Source organism: Oncorhynchus keta, chromosome 13, assembly GCF_023373465.1.
Source record: "Oncorhynchus keta strain PuntledgeMale-10-30-2019 chromosome 13, Oket_V2, whole genome shotgun sequence".
NCBI classification, from domain to species: Eukaryota; Metazoa; Chordata; class Actinopteri; order Salmoniformes; family Salmonidae; genus Oncorhynchus; species Oncorhynchus keta.
This window is the reverse complement of record NC_068433.1, coordinates 21,730,449-21,747,442: the sequence shown is the minus strand read 5'-3', so window position 1 is coordinate 21,747,442 and position 16,994 is coordinate 21,730,449. Positions and strand designations below refer to the sequence as shown.

General features: G+C 43.3%; 1 protein-coding gene across 4 annotated transcripts in view; it reads right to left on the bottom strand.

Moving 5' to 3' along the window:
* Positions 1-9,788: 9,788 nt before the first annotated feature.
* fxr2 (FMR1 autosomal homolog 2) overlaps positions 9,789-16,994 on the bottom strand; it is a 29,053-nt gene continuing 21,847 nt past the window's right edge. For all 4 annotated transcript variants that reach the window (XM_035783664.1, XM_052459692.1, XM_035783665.1 and 1 more), the window contains exons 12-17: positions 14,552-14,780; positions 13,607-13,786; positions 12,949-13,149; positions 12,733-12,837; positions 12,462-12,547; positions 9,789-12,371 (exon numbers count right to left, since the gene is read on the bottom strand). In XM_035783664.1, coding sequence (XP_035639557.1) covers positions 12,264-12,371; positions 12,462-12,547; positions 12,733-12,837; positions 12,949-13,149; positions 13,607-13,786; positions 14,552-14,780 — 909 coding nt within the window. In that variant the 3' untranslated portion in view covers positions 9,789-12,263. The remainder of the gene's footprint in view (positions 12,372-12,461; positions 12,548-12,732; positions 12,838-12,948; positions 13,150-13,606; positions 13,787-14,551; positions 14,781-16,994) is intronic.

Here is a 16,994-nt window from a genome sequence, read left to right as displayed (position 1 = left end):
AACGAGGCCATATACAGGGGGCACCAATACGAGTCAGTGTGCAGGGGTACAAGCTAGTTGAGGTCATGTAAATTGTCCGGTGGCGATTTGTATGAATTGTTCAGCAGTCTAATGGCTTGGGGGTAGAAGCTGTTGAGGAGCCTATTGGTCCGAGACTTGGCGCTCCGGTACCGCTTGCCGTGCAGTAGCAGAGAAAACAGTCTATAATTTGGGTGACTGTAGTCTCTGGATGGCAGGAAGTTTGGCCCCAGTGATGTACTGGTCCATTCGCACTACCCTCTGTCGCGCCTTACGGTCAGAGGCCGAGCAGTTGCCATACCAGGTGGTGATGCAACCGGTCAGGATGCTCTCGATGGTGCAGCTGTAGAATCTTTTGAGGATCTGGGGGCTCATGCCAAATCTTTTCGGTCTCCTGAGGGGGAAAGGTTTAGTCCCCTCGTTAGATCTAATGAGTGGACTAAAAGTTTTAGTCGTCTCATTAGTCCACTCGTTTGGTGATTGGGATTTAGTCTGTGACAACAAAAATGCAACAGACAGACCTACAGTATGTTTTATCATGGAAGTTTGACCTAATTTGTAACTATGAAAATATTTTTTTTAAACATATTGGGAATCCCAAAAGTTTATGTTTGATTCTAGAGTGGGAAAACAAATAGAAAAATCATTTTGTTAGGGTGTAGGGGCAGATTTATGTCATCATGTCTACAGGAGATGTTATTGTCTATTTACTTTATTTAGTCTGATCAGTAGAACAATTCTCATTCTTAACAATGGTTTAAAATATAGGGTAATTACTGTGCTTGTCAGCAAGAATAGTACTGTTATTCCCCAAACGTATTTTATTATTATTCCACTTCTCCCCAATTTTGCCAGTGTAATCACATATTTTAAATCTGATATGCCTACTCGTGTATTTGAAAATGAATGATAGGAGGCTATATATTTTTGCAGCCATACAAATAAGCATTGGATATTAAATACTCCAGGAATTAAATCTACTTTTTGACATTTTAGTATTGTGCACATGCTAGGCAGAGATGGTGACTCACAACTCATAAACACATCATATTGTGTCTATGTAGAGTAAAATGATGGAAAGGATCTTCAACTAGTAGGCGTAAACCACATTCCTATATTCATTAGATTGTTCTTGAAGTTTGGGTGATTTTGAGAAATGAATTGCTAAACAAGAACATTTTCAAACACCCAGCACTTGGGAAACATAGATCAGGGGGGGGCCAACCGTCCTGGAGAGCAAACAGGATTTTCTTCCAGATCTATTTTAAAGAGATAGTTCACCCAAATTACAAAATGTTTGTGTCCTAACCTTGAAAGCAGTTTATGGACAAGGAGATTGTGGTCTATGATTTGGTTCCCCTCTGCCATCAACCATGAATATAAAACATTCTTGTGCAGAGCCTTGATGTAGTGGAAACACTCCATGGTATGAGTCACATAAACGTCCTCTCACTGTCAACTGCGTTTATTTTCAGCAAACTTAAAACCTCTTGCCGCTTAGATCCCTTTAGCGGGATAATTTTTGTCTACATTCGGTGAATTGCAGAGCTCCAAATTCAAATTAAATTACAAAAAAGATTTCATTTTCATGAAATCACAAGTGCAATACACCAAAACACAGTTTAACCTGTTGTTAATCCAGCCGGTGTGTCAGATTTCAAAAAGGCTTTATGGTGAAAGCAAACCATGTGATTATGTGAGGACAGCTCTCAGCAGACAAAAAAATTACAAACAGCTAGCAGCAAAGTAGATTGGTCACAAAAGTCAGAAAAGCAATCAAATTAATCACTTACCTTTGATCTTGGTATGTTTGCACTCACGAGACTCCCAGTTACACAATAAATGTTTGTTTTGTTCAATAAAGATTATCTTTATGTCTGTGTCCCTGAACAAGGGGGGGAGGGTCAAAATCAGAAGTAACAGTCAGTATCTGGTGTCTCCTTATCTCAGTGGGAAGTGTGCAAAAGGGGGCTACTTTGAAGAATCTCAAATATAAAATATATTTTGATTTGTTTAACACTTTTTTGGTTACTACATGATTCCATATGTGTTATTTCATACTTTTGATGTCTTCACTATTAATCTACAATGTAGAAAATAGTCCAAATAAAGAAAAACCCTGGAATGAGTAGGTGTGTCCAAACTTTTACCTGGTAATGTGTATATTTTTGTTGTTGTTGCTTGTTTTGCATGTTATTTTGGCATTAATTATGTGTCACATATCAGTTTGCAAACAATGTCAAAAATATCATAATGGAGTTAATAAAGCTGCATACAAACATAGTCTCTTTTTTGTTTTCTTGAGTAAGGCAGCTCCAAAATGCAGGTGTTTCAGCCTAGCTCAGTGCTTTCTGTGGTGGTGGGTTTGGTAATGTTCTCTAGTTGCACCGTGATTGGCTCAGTGTTCTGTCACTCATGGGGACACTACATTACCGCAAAATCTACAGATAGAGCTTGAAAATTCAAACCCCTTGGGTGCTGCCATAGAGGTACATTAGAAGTGCATTAGAAGTGCTCATCCAAGGAGGCTCAAGGTCATTGGCCATAGATCAAATTTGGTCAAATCACGATATACATCTACATTGGACTGATCATGTCAACATCATACTTTCAAAATCTTAGCTAGCAAGCTAGCAGTCATCATCACGAATTATGTCGACAATCTACTGGCAAATCATTTTCCATACTTGTCAAATTATAGATAAAACATATCAGTGTTAATTGGTGCTCATTGGACACATTACACAACAACACAGCAAATTCAACACTGAGTAGTTTGAAATGAATCAGTGGCTAACTGCAAGCATTACCTGCCTGCTATTCAGTGAAGTGGGTGTGTGGTCCAAGTCTGGGTTTAAGGGTCTCTTTTTACAAGCTTAAAAGGATAAACATTCAACATTGGCCATGCTGTCAATCCAGCATGATTTATGCTGAGCTCAGCCAAGCTGAAAACACCTGGAAACTCAGAACTGGGAAATCTCAGACTTCGGTGAGTTAAAAAAAACTGGGAACTCTGAAAAAACAAGCTCCGACTAGGAAAATACGTTTTTGTAAGTTGGGAACTCGGGCCTCTTTCTAGAGCTCCAACCTGAAAATGACTGACGTCATCATGATTCAACTTAGTTTTTTTCTCAAGTTCCAAGGTCTCTTGAAACCACCATAAATCCTGGGAATGCCAGACTTTGATGACAAAGTTTAATGATAAAGGTCCACCGCGCCACCTTCCTGTTCAAGTGAGCACAGCACAACAAGGTGAGACCAAAAATGAATTTTGTGCTGTTGCATAAATTCTGTAATATGCCAGGGAGACATGTATACTGTAGCTAAGAAAGTAATACTAAGTGTATGTTGTGTAGTAAGCTGTTAGTAGCCCATGTGCCTCACCATAATAATTTTGTCAATTTTCCCCTCATAATTTAGCCTACTGTTCTGACTTGGTGGTGCACATGTAGCCTATAGCATCCTATAACATCCTATGGCGTTCTGCATTAGCATCGAACAGCCCCCTGTGATATGCAACTTTTCAGGGAAGCTAGAAACCATTATACACAGGTAGTTAGAAAAGCCAAGGCTAGCTTTTTCAAGCAGAAATTTAAGTCCTGCAACACAAACTCAAAAAAGTTCTGGGACACTGTAAAGTCCATGGAGAATAAGAACACCTCATCCCAGCTGCCCACTGCACTGAGGATAGGAAACACTATCACCACCGATAAATCCACTATAATTGAGAATTTCAATAAGCATTTTTCTACGACTGGCCATGCTTTCCACCTGGTTACCCCTACCCCGGTCAACAGCACTGCAGCCCCCACAGCAACTCATCCAAGCCTTCCCCATTTCTCCTTCTCCCAAATCCAGTCAGCTGATGTTCTGAAAGAGCTGAAAAATCTGGACCCCTACAAATCAGCGGGGCTAGACAATCTGGACCCTTTCAAAAATGATCTGCCGAAATTGTTGCAACCCCTATTACTTGCCTGTTCAACCTCTCTTTCGTGTCGTCTGAGATTCCCAAAGATTGGAAAGCAGCTGCAGTCATCCCCCTCTTCAAAGGGGGGGACACTCTTGACCCAAACTGCTACAGACCTATATCTATCCTACCCTGCCTTTCTAAGGTCTTCGAAAGCCAAGTCAACAAACAAACAGATTACCGACCATTTCGAATCCCACCATACCTTCTCCGCTATGCAATCTGGTTTCAGAGCTGGTCATGGGTGCACCTCAGCCACGCTCAAGGTCCTAAACGATATCTTAACCACCATCGATAAGAAACAATACTGTTCAGCCGTATTCATTGACCTGGCCAAGGCGTTCGACTCTGTCAATCACCACATCCTCATCGGCAGACTCGATAGCCTTGGTTTCTCAAATGATTGCCTTGCCTGGTTCACCAACTACTTCTCTGATAGAGTTCAGTGTGTCAAATCGGAGGGCCTGTTGTCTCTATGAGGGTGCCACAGGGTTCAATTCTTGGACCGACTCTCTTCTCTGTATACATCAATGATGTCGCTCTTGCTGCTGGTGAGTCTCTGATCCACCTCTACGTAGACGACACCATTCTGTATACTTCTGGCCCTTCTTTGGACACTGTTAACAACCCGCCAGACGAGCTTCAATGCCATACAACTCTCCTTCCGTGGCCTCCAATTGCTCTTAAATACAAGTAAAACTAAATGCATGCTCTTCAACCAATCTCTGCCTGCACCTGCCTGCCCGTTCAACATTACTACTCTGGATGGTTCTGACTTAGAATATGTGGACAACTACAAATACCTAGGTGTCTGGTTAGACTGTAAACTCTCCTTCCAGACCCACATCAAACATCTCCAATCCAAAGTTAAATCTAGAATTGTCTTCCTATTTCGCAACAAAGCATCCTTCACTCATGCTGCCAAACATACCCTTGTAAAACTGACCATCCTACCGATCCTCGACTTTGGCGATGTCATTTACAAAATAGCCTCCAATACACTACTCAATCAATTGGATGCGGTCTTTCACGGTGCCATCTGTTTTGTCACCAAAGCCCCATATACTACCCACCATTGCGACCTGTACGCTCTTGTTGGCTGGCCCTCGCTTCATACTTGTCGCCAAACCCACTGGCTCCAGGTAATCTACAATACCCTGCTAGGTAAAGTCCCCCCTTATCTCAGCTCACTGGTCACCATAGCCATAGCTACACCCACCTGTAGCACGCGCGCCAGCAGGTATATCTCTCTGATCACCCCCAAAACCAATTCCGCCTCTCCTTCCAGTTCTCTGCTGCCAATAACTGGAACGAACTACAAAAATCTCTGAAACTGGAAACGCATCTCCCTCACTAGCTTTAAGCACCAGCTGCCAGAGCAACTCACAGATTACTGCACCTGTACATAGCCCATCTATAATTTAGCCCAAACAACTACCTCTCCCCCTACTGTATTTATTTATTTTGCTCCTTTGCACCCCATTATATATATCTCTACTTTGCACATTCTTCCACTGCAAATCTACCATTCCAGTGTTTTACTTGCTATATTGTATTTACTTCACCACCATGGCCTTTTTTTTTGCATTTACCTCGCTTATCTCTCTTGTAAATGAGAACTTGTTCTCAACTTGCCTACCTGGTTAAACAAAGGTGAAATAAAAAATAAATAAAATAGCCTGTTTTTAGAGAAATGTAATCATTGAATATTGTAAGAGCATTCATTGTCTGCTTATATGCTCCCTTTTCTTATCCTACGGTTCTGACTTGGTGTACATGGAGAATAATGTAAGAACGGGCCATGTTCTGAATTCTTTTGCTGTACATTTCAAAAGTGCTGAATAAATAGTTATATTGACTATGTCCGTCCTAGCTCGCTCATTTATGTCTTAATCGAAATTACGGATTCCCTCTCCTCCGCTCGTCGTCACCTTATGCCATATTTTGTACATCTCAATTGTCAGTAGAAACCACATTTGTTTAAGCAAGTTAGCCATATCAGTTATGTTTTTTTTAAGACAGTAAATTAAGCTGAATGAACTGTTTCGATGCCAGACAAGGCTCCACTGATTGCCAGGTGTGGAAGTGGTAAGGTGTTGGGACTGCTGTTGTGGGACTTTATGTTGGCCCTAACAGTTTGTGGGCACAGTTTGTCACCGTTATAGTGCAATTAATGTATTGTTTCATGTTGTGTTATGTAGTGACTTTGCTGGCATGCATCCCCCCCAAAAATATGGGCTAGTTTGCCCCACCAAGATTTACATGATAAAATTGCAACTGGGCATAAACCATGGCAAAATACATAACATTGCTGGAAATGAGCTTTAAAACAGTAACATTTTCCAAGTTCCCCTTCTAGGGATTGTGCAAGGGGGGCAATGAAATTCACATAGCAAATCTCACTCCAAGTTTCTTCAAAAGTTGCCAGCCCTGCTGAATGTATGTACCTTAGAAATTGTTCACACACACACATTTTATAGGTCCGAACTCAAAAATAGCTCATTTTTTTCCTGAGATCCCAGTTGTCTAGAATTCACTGAAGTCTGGGATTTCCCAGTTTCCAGTTGTTTTGAATGGGCAGAAGTCATGCTGGATTGAAAGCATGGCCAATGTATTTAACCTTTTCCGGCCCATGGTGTTGAATGTGAATGTTTAACTTTTAAGTTTGGAAAAGAGACCCTTGAACTCAGACTTGGAATTTCCAAACCACTCATTGTTGAATTTGCGATTTCCAACTTGTGTAATATTTATGTCCAATGGCCGATGAGCACGGATACATTTTATCTATCATTTCTCTTCATATGTAGAATTGAAAAGGATTTGCCAGTAGATTGTAGTCTTAATTCGTGATGATGAAAACCTGTCTAGCTTGCTAAGATTTTTAAAGTATGATGTTGACATGATCCGCCATTTGTATTTGTATTTTATTTTACATTTCAGTCATTTATTAGACGTTCTTATCAATAGCGATTTACAGTAGTGATGCATACATTTATATACTATTCGGTTTTTTTGTACAGCCCAATCGAAGCTATGGTAGATATAACGTGTTTTGACGTCATTGCATCTGTGGCCAATGACCTTGAGCCTTCTTGGATGGGAACGTCTGATGTAAATCTATGGCATCACCCAAGGTGCTGCACCAATCACGGCGCATCTAGAGAACATTACCAACCCCTACACTCTGTATTTCCGCTGGCTGCCCCACCACAGGAAGCATTGAGCTAGGCTGAAACACCTGCATTTTGGCACTTGCTCAAAAAAATAAGCAAAAATGAGATCATGTTTGTATGCGGCTCTATTAATTCATTTTTTTTATTGGTTGCAAACTGATGTGACACGTATTCATTCCAAAATAACATGCAAAAAGGTCGCCACTGTGTCAGTGTGACTCCCAATTGTTGACAATACAATACATGCTTTAATTGAATATCATGTGCCCTGCCCGACGCAGCTGCAGGAGGCTACATCCAATACTACCACTCAGCCGGGCCAGTGGTATTACAACTCTGTCACATTCATTAGTCGGATTCCATTTTAAAACGTCTGTTGCAAAACGTTCTGCAACAGAAACCGTTTACTCCAAACGCTCTTCAACGTGATGTAAAAGCTGTTAGGTTCTTAAATGAAGTTGTAGTTTCCACACGTTGCCATTCCAATCCGAATAGTCTGCAATGTGTTTGGGACAAGCTCAGCTGCACATCTATACATTATCGATTCTTCCACGCTCTAAAGTGGAGTGAAGTCCACAGGTTTCCTTCCAACTTCTCCCAGACATGTTATTTTTTGGAAGACTCAATTGAACTACAATTTCAGTTTAAGAACATTTGGAGTAAACAGCCAAAAGTCTTGCAACAGAATCCGACTAATGAATACACCACCGATTCCTCCTTGGGCAAGTGTACACTGCAGCCCCTTGTTGGACTAATTCGGATCTGCCACCTAACTTCTGTAAAAAACTTGAGGCAGCCTACACAATTTACTTTACTCAAATCTGGGACATGATTAACCTTGGGGAGTGACTATCGCTGGGTTTACTTTTTCCACTACTTGGTATTGGCAGCAGATCTTTTTCAGTGCTAATCTGATTGGCCAAAAGACCAATTAGTGGAAAAAATATAAATTGGGCTTCATGTCTGAACGGAGCCTGTACTGGTTTCATAGTAACCTGGCCATTCATAAAATTAATCCGTCCCATTGCTGGCAGTCTTCTGGCTATAGCATCACATCCCTCCTGAGTTCCTTAATCCACAGGCACAGAACAGGCTGTATCGTCATTCTGCATCCTTAATGGAACGATTTTCCCTATATAAACACTGAACAAAATATAAATGCGACATGTAGTGTTTTTTTCATGAGCTGAAATAAAACATCCCAGAAATGTTCCATTTGCACAAATCTTCTCAAATTTTGCACTTTTTTTTTACATCCCTGTTAGTGAGCATTTCTCCTTTGCCAAGATGATCCATCCACCTGACAGGTGTGGCATAGTAAGAAGCTGATTAAACAGCATGTTTACACAGGTGCACCTTGTGCTGGGGACAAGGCAACTAAAATGTGCAGTTCTGCACAACCCAATGCCACGGTTCAGGGAGAGTGCACTTGGCATGCTGACTGCAGGAATGTCCACCAGAGCAATTGCCAGAGAATTTAATGTTAATTATCTACCATAAGCCAATTGCATTGATTTAGAGAATATGTCAGGTTGTTCAACCAGCCTCACAACCACAGAGTTGTGTGGGTGAGCTGTTTGACGTCAACATTGTTAAGAGTGCCCTGTGGTGGTAGGGTTATGGTATGGTCAGGCATAAACAATGAACACAATTGCATTTTATCGATGGCAATTTGAGTGCATAGGTAGGTACCTGACAAGCTCCTGAGGCCCATTGTCGTGCCGTTCATCCGCCGCCATCACCTTATGTTTCAGCATGATAATGCACATCCCTGTCGCAAGGATCTGTACACAATTCCTGGAAGCTGAAAATGTCCCAGTTCCTCCTTGGCCTGCATACTCACCAGACATGTCCCCCATTGAGCATGTTTGGAATGCTCTGGATCGATGTGTGCTCCAGTTCCCTTCAATATCCAACAACTTCACACAGCCATTGAATTGGGACAAGATTCCACAGACCACAAATTAACATCCTAATCAACTCTGAAGATGTTGCACTGCATGAGGCAAATGGTGGTCACACCAGATACCGACTGGTGTTCTGATCCACGCCCCTACCTTTAAAAAAAAAGTTCTGTATTCCAGTCATGTCAAATCCATAGATTAGGACTTACATTTATTTCAATTGACATTTCCTTAACTCAGAAATTGTTGCATGCTGCGCTTATTTTTGTTAAGTGTATATATAATGCCATAAGACTAACAAGATCCAGGGTGACGTGCTGCCTCAGCGATAATGGACCAGATCTAAATGCTCAGCGACTGCTTTTTTCCCCTTATTAACAAAGCTCCTTTCTGTATGTAGACATTATCAATGTAAGCTGCTGTACAACAGGGTTTCCTAGGGCCCGCCGGGAGCACATTTAGGTTTTTGCCCTAACACGACACAGCTGACTCAAAACCAACTCATCAAACTTGAATTATTTTCAATCAGCTGTGTAGGTGCTAGGGCAAAAACCAACCCAGGACAGAGTTTAGCGAAATTCTGCTGAAGGCTATCAATTGTAAAGGTTGGCATTAGACTAACCTATTCAATTTACATGTCATCAGGTGAGTGATAACGGGGATTTCAGTTATCAGTCCCAAGGTTTGTGTGTCAAATGTTCTTGATTTAGCCAAAGGGACAAATGCTTATCAAACAATGAAGTCCTTTATTGCCATCAGAACATGTGTGAAGACCAGCCTACCTGACACTGAGGAGTTGACAGTACCTGAACAGTACTACTAGCATACACACACAGAAAGGTCAACATTCTCTCCACCCAGAAAGACATGGGGATAGTGAGCCACAAGCGGCAGATAGTATTAAAGACAACGGAGCGAGGTACACATTTCACACTATAACAAGACAAAAGTGATCCATCTTTCTCAATCCTACATGCAGGCATGCACACATGAACCAAATATAGAAATACTTAGTGCGCTGCTGACGCATTAACACGCAGACAGTTGAAAAGAAAAAGGGGTCAATCAATCTGGGTGATTGTAATTCAGTAAACACAATCCCTAACTAGCCTCAATACTTGTGTGAACATCTATCATGCTCAATGTTACACTGAGTATTACAATAAGTATTTAATGAGGGTAAGAAAACAATTACACTAAGGAAATGGGGGTTCTTTTATTCTTAGTCATCCTTGTAAAAAGGCAGCCATATTGTGGGTGAATTTGAGTGGTGGAAAGGTATTCCGAAGCCACAACAGTACTTAAGTGTCTACGGTATGGATTCTAAAACACATTCAAGGTGGACATTAGCAGCAGTTCTAGTAGCGGATAAAATGGTGAAACTGAAACGTGAACCCTCTGCCTCGTGCAAAGCTACTGCTGAATGACCATGCAGTTGGTTTGTTGATTGTTTTAGAAAAATAGTGCAAACTCAGAAGAAATCAACCAGTTAATCTCAAAAGACAGTTGATTTCATTTCCATTTTATTTCATATTTTCTATGTGGAAAGAACAAAACGCAGTTGAGAGAGGTAACCAAGACAGTAACATGAGCCACCAAGGGTTTCTGAGTCACACCCCCCCCCCTATCGACCGCCACCTTTAGGAACCGGACAACCATCTCGCTTATAGTTCCATCTCAAAACACTGTAATTTCTCCTTTGACCACAACGCACAGTCGACCACACTGACTGAAGCCCTCCGCCCGTGACTGAATTGCAACAGTGTCGTGGTGCAGTCGTGCATCTGTGTAAGCCCGTGTGTGTATGGCTCTACTCATTCCTTTTGAAGCTGTGAGCATCACAGTCAGTCTAGTCTGCCTGTCTCCTCCCCCAGCCACGGCCACACGGACCATTCTAGAAGGGTGAAACAACGTGGCTCGCCTTCAACCCGTCTACCTCCCTTCCCCCGTGGTCGTCGTGGCATGTGCGTTCAGACCGCAATTCTGCAGTTCACCCAGGCATTAGTAAGTGTGGCTGGAAGCTAGAGCGCCGTGCTACCCTACCTCTCTATTCCACACTGCTAGTGGGCCATGAGAAAAAGAGGCACTAAAATTCTCATTTGTTTAAAGTCTAAATCGATCCACATATCATCAAGTCCTTAACCTCTCATTGTTTGTCGGTCAGTCGGTCTGTCAGGATGTATAGGGACAGCCCTGGACACTAGTGTCGAGCATGGGAGACGGGAAGTGATGCAACACTTCCTCCTACCCCGCCCGGCCAAAAGAGCGGCCTCGCCTGCCTTTGTGACCTCACCACCGACCCAGGGCTATGTTCCAAGAATTCTGTGTTCCCCCCCCCCCATTTTAATCCTGTGGTTGCCAGCTCTCTCAACTGTGCACACGTACGTACAAACACAATCTCTCACGCACACACACACACACAGTCCAAACACTGTCCAGTCCACTCTCACTGAGGACAAGCGCCTTGAATTTTTTTGTTTGGCACCAGACTTTCTGGCCAGTCACTCGTTCCCTTGTTTTCTGTCCTACCACAGTTAACACCTTTACACTCTTAACTCCCATTCCCTCACTACTGGTCTGTTCTCTGAGCAAAAATAAAATAAAAACCTCTTTCCTGTGACACAAAACTCAACAATGAACTTTTTCAAATTCAAGGCACAATGTCTATCAATAATCACATCGGTCTGTCCGTCATCACCAACCGACATTTAGGCCAGGGTACGTAGCACTCCTGACACTTGTTCTTCACCGCTTGGACTCATCCGCCTATCCCTCCCTTTCCCCAGCTGGCATCTATTCTCCTCTCAACTTTTAGAGACGCTTCTGTTTGAATGGGAGAGCGACCACAAGTCCAAACCAGTAATAACATTAAAAAAAAAATTGTCTCGTCCTGTTTTCTGAGATTCAGTTCTCTTTTAAATCAAGTCATATCCACCAGCCCTTTTGGCAACCTAGTTGTTTTTTAAAATAAGCACTAAGTACTGATAGATAGGATAACATACACCGTTACGTGTGTTTAAGTAAGATGCGACTGTCGTTTTTTTGTACTTTTTCTCTCCCCCCTCTCACTCAAAGTATGAATCCGGTATTTTGTTGTTTTTCACTCATCTGTTTTAAGGTTTAAGTAAATGCAAGCAGGGACAGAGTTTGCCATGAAGTCTTGCTCTAGACCTGGGTTTTTAGGGGGTGGGACCTAGTCCTCTACGAGACGCCGTTGACCAGGGTCTCGCTGGGCGTGGCCATGCCGTTGCTAGGGGAACGCTTGGAGGGCACCATGCGCTCGTCCTTCTTGGCGCTGCTTCCGTTCTCCTGGGGGAACAGCAGAGGGGAAACTGTCAGTTGAACAAGTTGCTATAAGCCGGTATTTTCTACTTTGTGTGTGTGTGTGTGTGTTTGTACTTTAGGCTCGGAAGCAGCAAGTGTCTCCTGGGGAAGGCTCTGTCGGCTCTGCGACTCGGCACGGGATATGTAGTCTGCCACGGTCACTACAGACAAGAACCCAGAGAACAGTGATTTAAACAGGATATACTGTTTAATGACAAATCCAGCACAACACAGTGACGAATGAGACTAAGGAAGGATACGCTAGACTAGATCAGACTACCATTTTCCTCTAAGGTCTAGACTGACAACAGGGAGGGAGGTTTGGGACGTCTGACACACTGCTCACCCTCGGCTGGCTGTCTGTCATGGCTGGGGGATCCTCCCTCGGGGTGGTTGCCGCGGTTACGACGGCGGCGGCTCCTGTTGCGGCGCTGGGGTCGGCCCTCCTCATCTGATAAAGGAGAGAAAAAAAAGAGGAAGTATGAGAGACGTAACTTTAACACTTCCAACTTCAAACTAGTCACGCAGCATAACTAACACTGGTACTCTCCAGACTTCCTACCCAGTCCGTTCTCGTTGGGTCCGACCTGGCTGTCTGACTCTGTGGCGGCGGCGTCCATCACGCTTGGCTCCTGGTCATTACGGCGACGGCGGGAGCGTCTCCTGCGGTCTACTCCTCCCACTCCCTCGCTGGTGTCAGTGTCGCCTTGCTCACTCTCACCCTCCAGCAGGGAGAACGGATTGCTGTCTGGGTCCCTCAGCACTGGCCAGGAGAGAGGAGAGAAAGAGAGAGAGGCCTAGCATATCAAACTGTATCACCTTCCAGTCGAAATCAAGGAAAACTTGGCCATTAGGTTTGACCCGAAACATCCCAGTATCACCAAGGACCAATTTGATTCATTAGAGCACACCGGAACACAACATTGTTACAGAACACTCAAAAGAGCATTTCTCATTGGACAAGGTCACAAAGTCCCTCCCAATTTCAGTTTGTTTCCTTCTATATTTGGTGCACAATGAATACAACCCTGTACCCCATTTGGACTATTAATAAGCCTGCTGTATTGCACCATTAATAAGCCTGCTGTATTGCACCATTAATAAGCCTGCTGTATTGCACCATTAATAAGCCTGCTGTATTGCACCATTAATAAGCCTGCTGTATTGCACCATTAATAAGCCTGCTGTATTGCACCATTAATAAGCCTGCTGTATTGCACCTGAGCTGATAGAGTTGGTAGTCCTTGAGGCGGGTCCTCCGCGACCCCGTCCGGTGTTGGATCCACGGCCCCTGCCACCCCGACGGGAACCCCTCTCATCTCCGCCCACGCCTCGGGGCCGCTGGTCACGCTCGTTGAGGTCCTCTGACTCAGAAGCATTGGACTGCTCAGAGTTAGTACCTGGAAAACAGAGTAAGGGGCAGCTAGAAACTAAACTTCAACTGACAATAGTATAGATTACGATAGTAAGTCAGCAGCCGTTTTGTTCTGACAGAGAAATGGAGTGAAATGAACAAATGGCGAGAGGGGGATGAAGACAGGAATGATGGGATGTGGAGTGTTTTGTACAAAACTGTAGTTTTTATTCCCAAGTGTGTGTGGTGTACCAGTTGTCTCAGCAGAAAACCCATGAGAGAGAATACCAAATAAATAGTCAGACCAGTTGGTATTCACTGCAGTAAAGCACGTTACCAAATCGTCATGTCGACTGACGGAGTGTAGCCTGCAAACACCAAGTTCACACAGAACCAAACTATCCACTTGTAGTCAAAATAATAATTTTCCGTTTTAGATGGAAGCATGTGAGGATTTTTGGGTTGATTGTAAATGACTGTTTTATATCTTTACATTTTCTTAACATGAATAGATCAGCCTCTCCTGACTGATATGAAGTAGGTTGATATGGATGAAGGAGCATGGAGAAATCGTGAGTGATGGAGAACTACATCTTCGTGGAAGGGAGGGGGCGAGAGTTCAGGGTACAAGCAGACACTATTAAAAAGGTATGTACACAGCTGTACACAGTCGCTGAGTAAACATTTGAAACGTCACTCAAAGTTTAGCCTCGTTTATGATAAATATGTTTGTATATTGAGATATTGGTCTTATCAGATGATAGAATGCAGTTAGCAGTAAGGGATCTTGGGAGTTGTAATCTCGTCTCACCATATCCAGAGTACTGGCTGTTGGAGGGCCTGCGTCCTCGTCCGCGGCCTCCGTAGGTGCGGGAGGTGTGGGGGTTGGTGGAGTTGCTGCTCTCGTCTGTGAGGTAGCCCTTCTCCCTGTCCCCGGGGCCGGTGCCCCCGACCCGACTAGGGGGGGCACGGTACCCCACCCCGATCTGACGGAGCTGCTCGTCAATCTGCAGCCGCTCCAGACGCAGCTGCTCCACTTCCTGTTAGAGACGGACATGTTAGGACATATATCATTAGGTATATTCCTATAGGGCAGAGAGACAGCGATACATGTTAGGACATATATCATTAGGTAATTGTGTGCCTCGCAGCTGAAAGACTCAGTGGCCACGTAACGGTTGACGGTTATATCAACCACACTGCCATGCATGGTCCGACCATGTTAGGACATAGTGCCTATTAAAAGTCTACACCCCCTTAAACTTTCCACATTTTGTTGCATCATGAAGTGGGAATTAAATAGATTTAAATCGTTATATCAGTCGCTAGGCTTCCATCCAATTTGGCAGATTTTCGTGTGTATATTCTCAAATCTGCGTAAAGGGCTGTGCGTAATGACAGTGCACACAAACAACTTTTGCCATTCAATTCCCATGTACCGAATGAAAAATAAAAAATTAAACGGGTTTCCATCACCTTTTCAACACTGCCGGTTGCATTGCCAATGTGCCAACTCTGGTCTTGGCAAATTAACTCTAGCCAATAGCTTGCAGAAGCAGTGCGGGTAGGCTAACTAATTATAGAGAAGAGCGATATTATTTGCATTTGTCAAACAGCAGCCAAGCATTGATCATCATGTCACCAGAATAAGACCCTCGATATTTGTTGGAAAGGAGGATCAAGCTCATCAGGAATACAGTGTAGATGTTGTTAATGACTATTGTAGCTGGAAACAGCAGATTTAATGGAATATCTACATTAGGCCCATTTTCAGCAACCATCACTTCTGTGTTCCAATGGCACGTTGTGTTAGCTAATCCAACTTTATCATTTTAAAAGGCTAATTGATAAATGGGCATCGGTACACCTATGCAGATATTCTATAAGAAAATCTGCAGTTTCCAGCTACAGTAGTCATTTACAACATTAATGTCTACACTGTATTTCGGATCAACTGGATCCATAAAAAAAGAGCTTTTCTTTTAAAAACAAGGAAATTTCTAAGTGACCCCAAACTTTTGAACAGTGTGAGTTATATATAAAAATCTCACACACACCGTAAAATTCTTATGAGCCCATAACCAACAATGCAGTAATTAAGAAATTTGCTAAATATTCTAAAAGGAAAAAGAGTAACAATAATGAGGATATATACAAGGGATACGGGTAGTCAAATTGCAGGGAGACAGGTTAGCCAAGGTAATTACGGTAATATGTAGGTAGGGGTAAAGTGGCTATGCATAGGTAAGAGGGTAGCAGCAGCATATGTGAAGAGTGTGAAGGAATGAGAATGTATGAGTGTGTGGCGTCAATATGTGTGTGTGTGTGTGTGTGTGTTGGAGTGTCAGTGCATTTTGTGCGAGTGTGCGGTTAGAGTTCAGTGAGTGTTCATCGAGCCTGTGCAAGAGTGTCAGTGCAAAAAACAAGGGGCTTAAGGCAAATAGTCCAGGTTGCCATTTGATTAACTGTTCAGTAGTCTTATGGATGGGGGGGTATAAGCTGTTCAGGAGTCTTTTTGTCCCAGACGTGGCGGTCTGGTACCGCTTGCCATGTGGAAACAGAGCAGTTTGACTTCAGTGGCTGGAGCCTGACTATTTTTAGGGCCTTCCTCTGACACCGCCTGGTATAGAGGTCCTGAATGGCAGGAAACTCTGCCCAAAGGCAGTGTGGAGTGTAGTAGAGATGGCATCATCTGTAGATCTGTTGGGGTGGTATGCAAATTGGAGTAGGTCCAGGATTTCTGGGATGCTGGTGTTGATGTGAGCCATGACCAGCCTTTCAAAGCATTTCACCGATACAGATGTGAGCACTACAGGGTGGTAGTCATTTAGGCAGGTTACCTTAGTGTTCTTGGGCACAGGGACAATGGTGGTCTGCTTGAAACAAGTAGGCATGACAGATGGTAAGGGAGAGGTGGAAAATGTCAGTTGGTCAGCGCATGCTCTGAGTAAGCATCCTGGTAATCCGTCTGGCCCTACAGCCTTGTGAATGTTAACCTGTTTATAAAAAGGTCTTAAAGTGGTTGCTCCACTAAAAAAAGTGTTGCGATTATGCTGCGGTACTTAGAGGTGATTTGTGGTTAAGTGCGGTACCCTGCATCACAACTTCATTGCTCCAGACCAGCGCAAGCTAGAGCAGTTAGAGCACTGATTATGCTTTTGGGTCCCAAGGCGCAACTGTGTCTCTGTAGTACTGTAGCCTACTCCTGACAGGTCACTTTGTACAGCGCCTTAGTGGCGCGGCAGTCTAAGACA